Here is a 14,694-nt window from a genome sequence, read left to right on the forward strand (position 1 = left end):
TAACCTGTCCCAAAGGCGTTTGATTCGATTCTGTTTTGTTTTTGGATATCTTTTACAACAACACACACATACATACTTAGTATACTCTCTTACTAACTACTACACTTGCACTTCAACCACTACAACTTAACCTTAACTCTACTAAGGCCATGATTATCGCTAAAATTGTTTTTTGGGTTTCTCTGATTAAAAAAATAAAAATAAAAAAGGAACCAATCGCGGGCCGCCACGTGTCAGTGGGGCCCGCAAACAGTACAAGAAACAGACCAAAGTCGATCCTTACTTTGAAACCGATTTTAGTAGTTTTGTGGGGCCCTCAGCATTACTTTTTTTAAGAAATCCCCTTAAGGAACCGCGATAGTTATGCTCTAGCAACTCTTACCAACTCAAACAACAACTCTAGACTTGCTAGACATTAAAATCAACACTTCACACATTTGATGGCTTAACTAAACTAACTAGACTTAACAAGAACCAAGTCTCTTCCTTGACTTCTTGTTGTTGTCGTTGGATTTACTTCTTCTTCTTCTGTTGCTTGCGCTCCAAGCTTCTTCTTCTTCTTCCATTTCTTTGTAACTTCTTCTAAGCTACTCTTTTTTATTCTTCTTCTCTTGGAGTATTTAATCAAGGTTCAGTCTCAACAGATTCAAAACCGGAATGTTACTTTATTACCAGTTATTTATACTTCCTAGAATCCAAAAATCTAACCGTAATCCAAATAAACCGAAAAAGAGCGAATGTGTAAACCAAACGTATGTGGTGAAAATTAAGTTTACTTAAACCAAGTAAGCATTCCATAATGGTCGACTGAGAGAACTTTAAGTCAATTACAACCAAAACTTTTCGAAGATATTTTTGTTCTTTGCAAGTAAAACTTTCGTAGAGATCATCGTTCTCTTCACCTTCTCTCTTCTTTTTTGCTAGACTAAAATTTGGGGGAAATGTTCATTTAAATCCTCAACTTTTTAATTTAATTGGAAAAAAGCATGAATTTTTCCTTAGACCATTTAAAGCACCAATTTAAACCTCAACTTAATTTGACTAAACCAAATTTACTTCGTGTAACGGACTGATTTAACAGAGTTAAACACCGTTTCCAATTTCCGTTAAATCTCTCAAAACTACGTTGTTTTTTTTTTAAATTATATTTGAAAGGAATTGAATTCATGACCAAAGCTACACTCTTTGTAAACTCGAACCACTAGACCACTTACAATTTTATTAGCTTGAATAAATACCAATAGATATTATTCTTCTTGTCCGAATCTGTTTAGTTTTCTCCTCCTCCTTTTCCATGGAAGCTCACAATTTAATCAGTTAAATTTTTTTTTTTTTGCTAAACGATGTTCTTCTTGGTGTAACAGTTAAAACTTTTCTTCTCAACGATAAACTTTTTTTGTCCCGACTTCTTCATCTTCTTCTTCTTCTCCGGCAAACACTTCTTTATTCTCTCTCTTCTTCCTCGCTCTGGAAAATCTCAGAAAATTACAGACGAAAATCCACATCAAAATCCATGGAATCTCCGGCCATTCTTCAAAGAACACGTCTTTGTCCAGTCGTTGACCGTTTTTCAAATGTATCATCACAAAAATAGGATTTACACTCTTCAACATTTTCTCCTTACAATAACCGATTGAGGGATTTAGATTGCACTACAAGAAAACACATACTTAGCGAGGAAATTTAACGAGGAAAAACAATCCTCGTAAATTTACGTCGATTTTACGAGGAACTTACGTGGAAAACTAAAGTCATCGTTATTTCCTCGTAACGTAACGACAAAAGTGTTTCGTCGTAAAGTGGATGTAATTTAACGAGTATTTTACGAGGAAAAACAATTTCCTCGTAAATACGACGTAAACTTTGCGTGTTATTTACGAGGAAATAGTTTACGTGTATTTAGCGAGGAAATTTTGAATCCACCAAGTTAGCTTCCTTCCATACCCTCGGATGAGAGATTCAGGTATAAATTGGTTAGCAGTGATCAAAGTTACACCTCGAGGACGAATCATCAGTGGAGAAGAACCACCATTGCAAGAAGAACAAATAAATGAAGTCGAGGAACCTGAACAAGAAATTGATGACATCCTTCTCATTGATCCGCATAATCACGAGTACGAAGATCTTACCGATGATGCCACAGACGAAGCTGTTGAAGACGAGTTTAATGAAAATGATGATGTTTCTAGTGATGACGAGAATGTCGATGTATCCGATTGATGTATTTGTTTTATGAATAAGATGAGGGAGTTTGTTTTATGAATAAGATAATGTGGGGTTTGTTTTATGAATAAGGTAATGTGGGAGTTTGTTTTATGAATAAGCAAATGTGGGAATTGTGGTTTGGAATAGAAATAAAGATGGGGTTTGGAATATATGAAGTAGAAAATAAGGAATATGGGGTTTGGGGTTTGGGGTTTCGGATTCTAGAGATTTAAACATAACACTCGTTAATTCCACGTAAGCCAACGAGGAAATAACGACGAAATATTAAAATAAAGAACGCATGCTCGTTAATTCCACGTAAGCACAAATCGTCGTAAAGACCACGTATAAGAAATCGTCGTAAATTCCACGTAGGCAGAAATCGTCGTAAAGACCACGTATAAGAAATCGTCGTAAATTCCACGTAGGCAGAAATCGTCGTAAATACCTCGTAAGCCAACGAGGAAATAACGACGAAATTTAAAAATAAAGATGGAGTTTGGAATATATGAAAATAAGGAATATGGAGTTTGGGGTTTGGAATATGGGGTTTGGGGTTTCGGGTTTCGGGTTTGGGGTTTAGAGGTTTCGGGGTTTGAGGTTTGGGGTTTGGGGTTTCAGGTTTGGGGTTTGGGGTTTGGGGTTTGGAGGTTTCGGGGTTTGAGGTTTGGGGTTTGGGGTTTCAGGTTTGGGGTTTGGGGTTTGGGGTTTAGAGGTTTCGGATTTTAGGGATTTAAACATAATACTCGTTAATTCCACGTAAACACAAATCGTCGTAAAGACCACGTATAAGAAATCGTCGTAAATTCCACGTAGGCAGAAATCGTCGTAAAGACCCCGTATAAGAAATCGTCGTAAATTCCACGTAGGCAGAAATCGTCGTAAATACCTCGTAAGCCAACGAGGAAATAACGACGAAATTTAAAAATAAAGATGGAGTTTGGAATATATGAAAATAAGGAATATGGAGTTTGGGGTTTGGAATATGGGGTTTGGGGTTTGGGGTTTCGGGTTTCGGGTTTAGAGGTTTCGGGGTTTGAGGTTTGGGGTTTGGGGTTTGGGGTTTGGGTTTTGGGGTTTGGGGTTTGGGGTTTGGGGTTTGGAGGTTTCGGGGTTTGAGGTTTGGGGTTTGGGGTTTCAGGTTTGGGGTTTGGGGTTTGGGGTTTGGAGGTTTCGGATTTTAGGGATTTAAACATAATACTCGTTAATTCCACGTAAGCACAAATCGTCGTAAAGACCCCGTATAAGAAATCGTCGTAAATTCCACGTAGGCAGAAATCGTCGTAAATACCTCGTAAGGCAACGAGGAAATAACGACGAAATTTAAAAATAAAGATGGAGTTTGGAATATATGAAAATAAGGAATATGGAGTTTGGGGTTTGGAATATGGGTTTGGGGTTTCGGGTTTCGGGTTTAGAGGTTTCGGGGTTTGAGGTTTGGGGTTTAGGGTTTGGGGTTTGGGGTTTGGGGTTTGGAGGTTTCGGGGTTTGAGGTTTGGGGTTTGGGGTTTCAGGTTTGGGGTTTGGGGTTTGGAGGTTTCGGATTTTAGGGATTTAAACATAATACTCGTTAATTCCACGTAAGCACAAATCGTCGTAAAGACCACGTATAAGAAATCGTCGTAAATTCCACGTAGGCAGAAATCGTCGTAAAGACCACGTATAAGAAATCGTCATAAATTCCACGTAGGCAGAAATCGTCGTAAATACCTCGTAAGCTAACGAGGAAATAACGACGAAATTTAAAAATAAAGATGGAGTTTGGAATATATGAAAATAAGGAATATGGAGTTTGGGGTTTGGAATATGGGATTTGGGGTTTCGGGTTTAGAGGTTTCGGGGTTTGAGGTTTGGGGTTTGGGGTTTGGGGTTTGGGGTTTGGAGGTTTCGGGGTTTGAAGTCTGGGGTTTGGGGTTTCAGGTTTGGGGTTTGGGGTTTGGGGTTTGAGGTTTGGAGGTTTCGGATTTTAGGGATTTAAACACGTAAGCAGAAATCGTCGTAAAGACCACGTTGGATGAAATCGTCGTAAATACCTTGTAAAAGGATTTAAACATAACACTCGTTAATTCCATGTAAGCAGAAATCGTCGTAAATACCTCGTAGTGTAAAAACTAGAAAAAAAAGGGAAAAGGATAAAAATACCAGATTAACATGTGGCAAGACTTCCAGCAATTATAATACGTAAGTCTCGCCCACATGAATTCTAATATCTTATCATTTTCCTATTTTTTTCAAATATTTATAATTTGAATAGGATTTTACTCAGGAATGTGATTTCAGATAAGATGTGATTTGGGAGTTTGTGTGTGGTTTGAGAATGAGAGTTGTGGGTATATTTATAGGAAAGCAAAGCTCGTTAATTCCACGTAAGCAAAATCGTCGTTAATACCTTGTATATAAAAACACGGACCTTTGCGATTCCTCGTAATTTCCTCGTATTGAAAAACACGGGCCTTTGTAACTGTTCGCTATTTCGTCGTAATTTTACGACGAATTTGCGACGATATGTAATCTTATATATACCCCCGAGCTCTCACTCTTTCTTTCCTCTCTACTTCCTCTCCACCTCCTCTCCATTTCGTAGCAATGGTAAGTCTCTCTAATTCCTCTCTAATTTGGTTAGTTTAGGATAGATTAGGTGGTTAGTATAGGGAATTTAGATAGGTTTACGGATTTTATGTTATTTAGTGTTCATTAGGTGGATAATGTTGGGAAATATACTATTGATGTTAATTTTAAAAATTTAATTGGGCCTTGGGGATCACTGAGAGGGTGAGGAAGAAGTTTAACACGAAGGCGAAAGTTCGCTTGTTGGACACGGTCTCCAACTGGAAGGGTGACTGGATCGTGAAGGGGTATGAGCGTGGCAAACCCGCTGAGCTCACCACAGATGTGTGGGATGGCCTCATCCGTTATTGGCGCCTTCCTGGTTCCATTAGAATCGCCCAGGCTTGCTCTAACTCCCGTAACACGGTCGATGAGCACGGAAACGGGCCGATGCTTCACACTACGGGCCAAAAACTCCACGCCGGTGTCCGTTTGGAAATGGTAATTAAATATTTTATTAAATAAATTTTTTAATATATATATTTTTATTCTAACTTTCTTAAATGTTTTTTAGGCCAAAGAGACGAGACATCTTCCGTCTCTTATGGAACTTTACGAGAGGACCCACAAGAACAAGGCGGGCGTATTTGTAGATGGCAAGTCCGAGCAAATCTACAACGACGTGGTTGCTCGGGTTGAAGACCGCCAGACTCAGCTGACCCAGCAGTCTACCGACGGATTACCCGTCACCTTATCCACACTTGAAGTGGATAAGATTTACGAGGAGGTAAATTTTCAAAAAATTTAATTTTTTATTATTCATTTAATATAACTTTAAATTTTTACTAACAATATTTATTTTTTGTTTTTAAGGTTGTCCCTAAAAAAAGGGACGGACGTTGGGGATTGGTTCTGTCAACGATGTTCCGAGAGCTACATCGTTTTATGGTCAGCGACGGGATGATGAAGTCACTGAGCTGCGTAGAGAGTCCGCTCAGCTGCGTAACAAAATCTCGTATGGATGGAGTCGATGGCTTCTTGGACGTTATAGCGGCCACAAATCCGGAATGGGAGTCCATGTTGAGGAACATGCGACAACAACATCCCATTCGAGGCGAGTCATCCGACGTACATAACGAGGCGGATGTTACGAGGAGGAGTGATGAATTCTACCAGGCGATGAACGACCTTTAGTTTTTTTTTCCGGTTGTTGTATTATAAATTCAAAACTTATTTATATATAAAATATTTTCATATTGATTTATTTTTATTTTAAATTTTAATTTTATTAATAAATTAAATCATTTTAGTTATTTTTTAATTATATTTTTAAATTCTGTAAAATAATAAAAACGAAGTAAATTCGTAGCTAAGGTACGACCTATTTACGTGGAAACCTTACGAGGAAATAACGAGAAATAATAAACGAGTATTTTACGAGAAAACATTTACGAGGAAATAACGAGGAAAGATAAACGAGTATTTTACGAGGAAAAACTTTCAAGGTATTTACGTGTAGTTTACGAGGAACTTGTTTCGAGGTATTTACGAGGAAATATAGCGACCTCCTTACGTGGAATGTTGACGTGGTCTTTACGACGAACTGATCTACTTCGTCTTTACGACGAAATATATTCCTCGCTACGTTACGACGAATTAGCGAGGAAATATGTGTTACGACAGATGAGTAACGAGCAAACGTGGTTCCTCGCTAATTCGTCGTAAAGCCTCTTTTACGACGAACTCACGAGGAAAACCGCACTCGTTAAGATTATGTTTTCTTGTAGTGTTGGGAGAAGTTGATTAGGACAAGAAGAATAATATTTGTTGGTATTTATTGAAGCTAACAAAATTGTAAGTGGTTTAGTGGTTCGAGTTTAAATGAATGTAGCTTTGGTCATGGATTCAATTATTTTAAAATACAATTTTTAAAAAAAATTCTAAAACGACGTAGTTTCAGGAATTTAACGGAAATTGGAAACAATGGTTAACTCTGTTAAATCAATCCATCACACAAGATAAATTTGGTTTAGTCAAATTAAATTAAAGTTTAAATTAGTTATTCAAGATAAATTAGTGCTTTAAATAGTCTAAAAAAAGTTCATGCTTTTTTACAACTAAACTAAAAAGTTGAGGATTCAAATGACCGTTTTCCCATTAAAATTTAGATTGTAGATAGACAAATATATGTACATTGTTATGTTTTCCTAAATATAATGGGCCATGAGAATGGCCTTGCTTATAACAACGAGAATCGACCTATTCATTGTCTAAACTGCCCAGCCCATAAAACTATATTAGCCTTGGAGTATTTATTTAAATTTATTCGTCAGTGGTATATCGTGGCCTGTTAATCTCCACACCTTTCACGTGAGACCCCTCTCTCGAAATGGAGAATAGATTAAGCGACGTTGACGTGTTTTAATCTCCTCCTCTTAAAACAAATATCCTGCCTCCACGCAAAACATTCTTAATACCCTCACCTTTTCTCATTATTTACCACTCTACCCCTACGACCAGCCCTAATGCTTCCGAAAGAGGAAACCCCAGAGTGGCATTTCCCGTAAATAACACCAAAAACCAGCACCGTCTCTTTAGCTTATGTCACTAATCACAAGTAATCCCGTGTGTTGTTAGTCTCTTTAATCACTTGTTTAAATAATTGGGCAGCCAGACGAAAAAAAATCTTTCTCTTTTTTCTCGTAAAGTAATATTAAAATTAAATAAAATAATGTGGGGAAAATCCTCCACCAGAATAAAGGAAAAGCATATCATTAAAATATGTGGCTTCAAGCCTAAAATAATAATTTAAAAAATATAAGGAAACGAAGAAGATGAAGAAGGAATGATTCTAGTGTGCAGAGAAAGAGAGATTCATTGTGTGTATTCGAGATTAGATATTATTTTGCTTCTCGAAGTTTATAGCCTCACACCTTCCTTCGTCGTTGTGGATTCTCACCGATTCGCTCAATGATCTGACTGTGATGATCTCTACGTATCCGGTAACCGATTTTGATTTTCGTGTATTTATCGTTTTCGTGTGGATTCGAATTCTCACACAATCGTATTCGTGTGTAGCTGCTGGAGATTTAGGTTACAATACGTTTGGATTTGAACATGCAATTGATTCTGATGCCATTGTTATGATTAGGTTATGAGGCTGTGTTGTTGATGACGATGCGATGAATGCTATGGAACGAGTCGGTGAAGAAACGGTGGGGAGCAACAACGTGCAGTTGAAAGGACGAGTGGATGATGTTCCTACGGTGAATGAATCGGAGCCTGGAAGCTCAGCTCACAACGTTGTTGATATCGACAAGGCTCCGGAGGAAGCTAAGATCTCTGTTGAAGAGCTGACTTATAATAGAGCTGTTCAAGGGAGTAATAATAATAATAATAATCATATGGAGAGTTCTAGGGCTGGCAAGTTCGAGCATTTGTATCGTCTTGGATCTTCTGCGTTTAGAGGAGGAGCTGGAGATGGAGGAGGAGGAGGAGGAGATGTTGATTCTCAGCCACGTGATATGGATCAGATGCTGTCGAGGATTAGGCAGCAGCTCGCGGGAGCTCCTTCGGAGAGGCAAAACTTGATGAAGCCTTTTGTGAACAAGAGGAGCGATCAGAATCTGGAAGCTTTCTCCGAGCGTCTGAGAGCAGCTGGTGGAGAGAACAGCGTGGGGCCTGCGTGGATCAGCGACGGTGTCCAGTTGAAAACTCCGTTGAGTTCTTCGAGTTTTTCTCAGCTGATACTTAAAAGAGCTATGAAGGGGAAAGGTGTAGTTGGTAAAAACCAGGAAGCTCCTCCTCCTGAGTCGCCTATTGCTCATGATCCGTTGGCTGTAAAACCAATCCCCAAAGGTAATGGGGTTGTATCGCATGGTGAAGGGAACCATACTAACTCTTCTTCTTGTGGAATCAGTTTGAGGGAGTTTATTAGATCGAGTTATGGTAAACGAGAGAAACGACACAGCCTTTCTCTATTTAGGCAGCTGGTGGAGCTGATTGGCTCAGCACATTCGCAAGGATTGTTTTTGCTGGAACTGAGACCATCGCTTTTCGCTTTGGTCCCGTCGAAGAAACTTAGATATAATGGTACTTTCGGAAAGAGCAGTATAGAATCGGATGGTGACGAAGATTTGAATAGGAAGAGGCACGTGGTTCAGGAATCATCTCTTGTGGGTAGGGATTTGAAGAAAAGAAGAATGGATTTGAACGCTCCAGGGAATCAACTTCAGGCCACTTCAAGTGGGAGACCTTTGAAAAGGAAAAGCCCCTTGATTGATTTAAACGTGGTTGATGTGCGTAATCCAGACAGTTGTGAACTTCAACAGCAAAGCTATATGAAAAATTTAGGCGTGCCTTCAGTGACGAGAAAACAGTCTATGTCCACTTGGCTAGAAGAGCAATGGTATACTTGTCCAGAGGAAATAAATGGAGAAGATATCGGAGAGAAGTCAAATATATATTCCCTTGGTGTTCTTCTATTTGAGGTAAATATATATATCACCGGTTTTATAATAGTTGTGATATGACTTTTAGTGCTTATGTGTTTTACTTTCTTTCATTTTTTGTCTGTGTGCTAGTGGTTTAGGCTATGGGTAATTTCCATTTTATTTTTCAGTCTTCTCGTAATCGTGAAATTGCTTAGTATTTGCTGTGTAACTTGTCAGTTTTTAGGTTTGCTTGTTTGACCCTTTGATGTGAAGATGCTTACTGAAAGCTCTAGCTTGACCATGGTTGTTTCAGTTGCTATGCCATTGTGAGTCCAGTGAGATGCATGCTGCAATGATGGCGGATTTACGTCATCGGATTCTCCCACCAGCATTTCTCTCAAGATACCCAAAGGAAGCTGGATTTTGTCTTTGGCTTCTACATCCTGAGCCCTCCTCCCGACCAACAGCTAGGTAGTTTTCTTTTATATATATTACTACCTTAAATATTTATCACATTTATTCAATTTTCAAAGAGTCTTGAGCCGTCTATAAGATTTCTTTCCTGGATGCCTTCAACTTTATTCAATGTTTTCCCTCATTATTGTGAAGATTCTGTGTCATGGCACTGTTATTATCTTTATATGTTCTCAGTCTCTTCTTTTTCTTTGACAGAGAAATACTGAAGTCTGAGTTGATATATGTGGAGGATTCTGCTAAATCGACTGCCGCCGCCGAGGAAATGTCTGAGCTGTTACTTCATTTTTTGTCTTCACTTGAAAAGCAGAAGAAGAAAAAGGCATCTAAGCTTTTGCAAGACATCCAGACCTTGGAGGATGATATCAAAGAGGCCGAGCGAAGATATTCTTCAAAAGCATCTCTGGTGAGATCTCGTGAAGCGATTGAAAGCACTCCTGGCGCCTTGTTTGTACCAACTGCTAATACAGACAGGCTGATGAGTAATATCCGTCAACTTGAAGATGCATATTTCATCATGAGATCACAAATGAAGTTATCGGATTCTACGGCTAGTGCCCGTTCTGACAAAAGCCTTCTAAAGGACAAGGACAAGTGGTCTGAAAACCAAAATAAGGATCAGGATGCGAGAACCAAAGGAAAATCGTCAGATCAACTTGAAGTGTTTTTCGAGGGGTTGTGCAAATTTGCTCGGTATAGCAAGTTCGAAACCTGTGGAACAATCAGAAGTGGAGACCTTTTAAACTCCGCCAGTGTGGTCTGCTCATTGAGTTTTGACCCTGATGAGGAACACATAGCAGCTGCTGGGATATCAAAGAAAATCAAGATTTTTGACTTCAACGCATTTATGAATGAATCTGTCGGTGTTCATTATCCACTAGTAGAGATGGTCAACAAATCGAAATTAAGCTGCGTTTGCTGGAATAGTTACATCAAAAACTACTTGGCCTCGACTGACTATGACGGTGTAGTCCAGGTGCGTATGGAAATTTATGGTTTCTCCTGTCTATGTTACGCGGTAGGATCTATAGGACCAAGATCATGTACTCTTTATAAATGTTAATCATGTGATAATATTAGGTAAAGAGCTGTCTGATTGACCGTGAAAATGCATTGGTCCTGGTTTTTAGCTGACATTTTCTTACTGTGTGGTGAATGCAGATATGGGATGCTGGGACTGGACAAGGATTTTCCCAATACACAGAACACCAGAAGAGAGCCTGGTCAGTTGATTTTTCTCCATCTGACCCGACGAAATTTGTCAGTGGAAGTGATGACTGTTCAGTAAAGCTTTGGAGCGTCAATGAGGCACGGTTCTTTCCCTTAGATCTCATAATACTGCTAGAATTTTTATTTTTATGTCCAAATTATTATATATAGCTCCAGAAAGTAATGGAACTTTATGACTATCCAAAAAGTAAACTTATATTCTTTTCTGGTGGCTATGCAGAAACGGTCATTAGGAACAATCTGGAGTCCAGCAAATGTGTGTTGCGTGCAATTCTCTTCATATTCCAATCATTTATTGGCATTTGGGTCAGCTGATTACAAGGTCTATTGCTATGATCTTCGTTACGTCAAAACTCCTTGGTGCACATTGGCTGGCCACGAGAAAGCTGTTAGCTACGTTAAATTCATGGATTCAGAGACCATCGTCACTGCTTCCACTGATAACTCTCTCAAGCTTTGGAATCTCAACAAGACAAATTCCTCTGGTTTGTCTCCTGGTGCTTGTTCAATGACGTATAAAGGACATACAAATCAAAAGGTTACTCCTAAAAACTTTATTCTATCTTACCTTAACTTTCTCCTTTATTAAGTTAGTTCTGATGTCTAAAATCTTTTACCGGAATACAGAACTTTGTCGGATTATCGGTCTTGGATGGATACATAGCCTGTGGTTCAGAGACCAATGAGGTATTTTATTACATTAGCTTAACACACAGCCTTTGGGATACTTAATGGTTTGCCTCTCAACTTATAAAAAAAAAACGTTTTCTACTTGGATGTTGTTTCCTTTTCAGGTATATAGTTACTATAGATCCTTACCAATGCCAATGACTTCATACAAGTTTGGATCAGTGGATCCCGTTTCTGGAAACGAATACTTTGATGACAATGGACAGTTTGTGTCGAGCGTCTGTTGGAGAAAGAAATCGAATATGCTTGTAGCTGCGAATTCTACTGGAAACATGAAGCTACTAAAACTGGTTTGACATTTGTGGGCGAGTGAGTTCTTTTGGAAAACAAATCTCAAAACCCTAATCTCTCAAGTCTGTATCCAAGACAAACAGTTTGACTTGAACCTACTTTTTTGTCCTGGAAACGTTGAATCCTATATGACCGTGACAGGCTATGGTTGGCAACCAAATCTCGGAGAAGTTTGAAGCAAAAAAAAAAAAGGCTCTCTGCGTCTGTGATAATATTTGATTCTTCTTCGTTAGTAACTGTATATGAGATGAAAGTTCTCAGATTCTTCGGAAAGTGACTCAGATTTGGTCTTGCACAAACAAGTTCGGCATCAATGTGTAATGATTAGAGGTATATAATCTGTACAAGTGTGTTCCCATAGCTTCATTATGTTATTGTTGTTGGATATCTTATCTACTGTGTTAGAGATAATAAAGCGAGAAAAGAGGTCTCTGATTATTATTTCTCTGTTGGATTATAAAAACAAATCAAGTGAGTTTCGTTTCGTGTTATGTCGTTTTGATATCAAGAAAAAAAGATCGAAAAAGTGACAATCAGAACCTCCTACTAAACTACAATGGTGTTTTTATATACGAGTTTACAAAGGTACAACAATAAATAACTAAGAAGTATATAAACTCGTGATACAATCTGGAAAAATCCATTTACAAAGTCTTGTTCCACTTAACAAACGCAAGTCTTATGTCTTTATGGTTGAAGTAGAATTGCACTCGCAAGAAAAAAGTTGTTTAATATTATTTTCTGAGACCACTAAAGGGTGAGAAATCAGTTCCACTATTTCCAAATACTGATGATAGAAACGGTAAGGACATTGTCTTAACTTCTACAACAATTGTAAAAGTGTTTCTAAATATAGAGAAAGTTGAGAGAAGCGCATTGATTTGTGACTTCATCTCCATGTGCATACGATGTTTGCTAGTGTGATCAAGTCCCTAGAAAAAACAAGCGTACTAGAGTATGGCGTTGATGAGGCGCACATGGGTTTGGATTGGCCTTCGTCATTGTTCCAATGATTGTTACAATTCATTCAAAACAAAATATTAAAAAATATCGTATAGATCATAAATTTTGCAATTTACATAAAAAAAATTAGAAAATCTCACCCTTTTGTTGGCTTTAAAAACAGTGTTCAAAATAATAATCAAAACATTATCTTTCCTTGAAGCAAAATCTTACTACCATTTGGTTCTATCCATCTCTTGCAAGTCATGTTTCACATTGGCCAGGTAAGAATCTTTTGAATGTACCTGCAACAAGTCCGGACGAACAAAAAATGAAGAAGATGCTTTTGCGGATTCAATAGAAAACAAATCAGCATAAAATCGACAGTGAATTGGCATAATATCATTTTTGGATACTTGTTCATCATGACACTAGCAGTTGTATCTTTCACCTTTGTTCTGATGTATCTATTTACATTATCTTGCAAAATACGTGACCAAACATTGGTAATAGAATTGGAACCATAAGAGGCAGGCTGGGTTAACAGGGCACATGGCTGCTTGACAAGTCCGTTACTGCATCCTTTTCATTGTCCCTCTATTTCAAGCTCTTTGTGCTAATCGTTAATTTCTTTCTCTAATAAGAAAATAAATATACCATGATTTATTGTCTTGAAATGATTTATTGTCTCTTTCACAACTTCACATCTTATGCATCTACGTTCATTACCCAAATGTTGGTATGTAAAACACTGGTTTATAGGCCACATATTATGAAAGAGCTTGCGAGATATAAAGTTTACTCGTCATATAAATCTATAGACGGTAGAGAAAATAAGAAACCCCGCTAATAATTACTTGTTAAGCTCTCTGATTTTTCTATAAAATTAATACGAAAATGTGTTTTTCTCCACACCCTTCAAGTACCAATTAGAAAATCTAGTAGAGTATCATGATTGAATAAGTCAGAGAGGCATGGGTCATTCAACTATTCACCTCACATGTTGTGTGTATCTTTCCTTCTGTATACTGTATCACATGTTGTATGAAGCTTTTTGTATGTTTTTAGTTACCCTTGAAAAATACAACTTCAGAACGTTTCACGATTTTCAAATTCGAATTTTCTAAGTTTTTGAAAAGGTAATAACCCAACATTATTTCCAACTGCAACATGCATGTTCGCCTAATATTTAAAAGACTATTATATCTGAAACATGTAAAATGATTGATGTTAATGATCCAACGGCTAATACCTCTAACGAGTTTGTCAAATAGTCACCTAATAAAGATTACACCAATCATTAAACAATAATTATAATTGTACAGCAGATTATTCATGTCTTACATTCAACAGCCGACGTATTCCAAATTAAAATAAGCCAAGTATAATCATATACTCGTCAAAATAATTATAAATTATGTGGCATAGAGTGACATTGTAAGTTGATAAAAGAAGCTCACTAAAATGATTCAAACAATTATATCAATGCCAAGTAAACCGAGCTTAACTAATTTTTATGTTTATGTAAACTGAAACTACCTTATGAGCAATCTACCTAAACAATTAAACATTGATGAATGAAGCGTTAATCAAAGCTGATCACCACCTACTAGCCGTTAAATTAATCAAGAAAAAGGAAAAACAACATTGCATAGAAAGAGAATCGAATCATCATCGGTTAAAAAGCAAAGAAACAAAGAAATTGGAGACACTGGTGGAGTCATGACGTATAATAGGTCCAGTTTGGCTGCCAATCTGTCATTCAGCCCCACCACTACACTAACAAAAAGAGATACTTTTATTATTATTTAAACAAAATAACTAACAAACAAAAAATTACAGAAAAAAAGATATAATCACATCACATGCCCCCTTCGTCGCT

General features: G+C 37.7%; 1 protein-coding gene across 2 annotated transcripts; it reads left to right on the plus strand.

Annotated features, from left to right (window-relative positions):
* Positions 1-7,493: 7,493 nt before the first annotated feature.
* On the plus strand, positions 7,494-12,311 carry LOC106415001 (protein SUPPRESSOR OF PHYA-105 1). Of its 2 annotated transcripts, none has more exons than XM_048754403.1 (8): positions 7,494-7,754; positions 7,904-9,242; positions 9,499-9,656; positions 9,858-10,635; positions 10,821-10,967; positions 11,110-11,427; positions 11,517-11,576; positions 11,684-12,311. In XM_048754403.1, the coding sequence occupies exons 2-8, from the start codon at positions 7,935-7,937 to the stop codon at positions 11,873-11,875; spliced, it is 2,961 nt and encodes a 986-aa protein (XP_048610360.1). In that variant the 5' UTR covers positions 7,494-7,754; positions 7,904-7,934; the 3' UTR covers positions 11,876-12,311. The 2 variants fall into 2 exon arrangements, with proteins under 2 accessions (XP_048610360.1, XP_048610361.1); XM_048754404.1 differs by having other exon boundaries at positions 7,543-7,754; positions 7,831-9,242.
* The last annotated feature ends 2,383 nt before the right edge of the window (positions 12,312-14,694 follow it).

Source organism: Brassica napus, chromosome C4 (genome assembly GCF_020379485.1).
Source record: "Brassica napus cultivar Da-Ae chromosome C4, Da-Ae, whole genome shotgun sequence".
NCBI lineage: Eukaryota > Viridiplantae > Streptophyta > Magnoliopsida > Brassicales > Brassicaceae > Brassica > Brassica napus.

Bases quoted from the DNA above. Each gene is read 5' to 3' on its own strand.
- LOC106415001 (XM_048754403.1), top strand. From the start codon at position 7,935: ATGAATGCTATGGAACGAGTCGGTGAAGAAACGGTGGGGAGCAACAAC. The intron at 9,657-9,857 runs GTAGTTTTCTTT...TTTCTTTGACAG, and splicing joins TCCTCCCGACCAACAGCTAG to AGAAATACTGAAGTCTGAGT. The intron at 11,577-11,683 runs GTATTTTATTAC...TTTCCTTTTCAG, and splicing joins GTGGTTCAGAGACCAATGAG to GTATATAGTTACTATAGATC.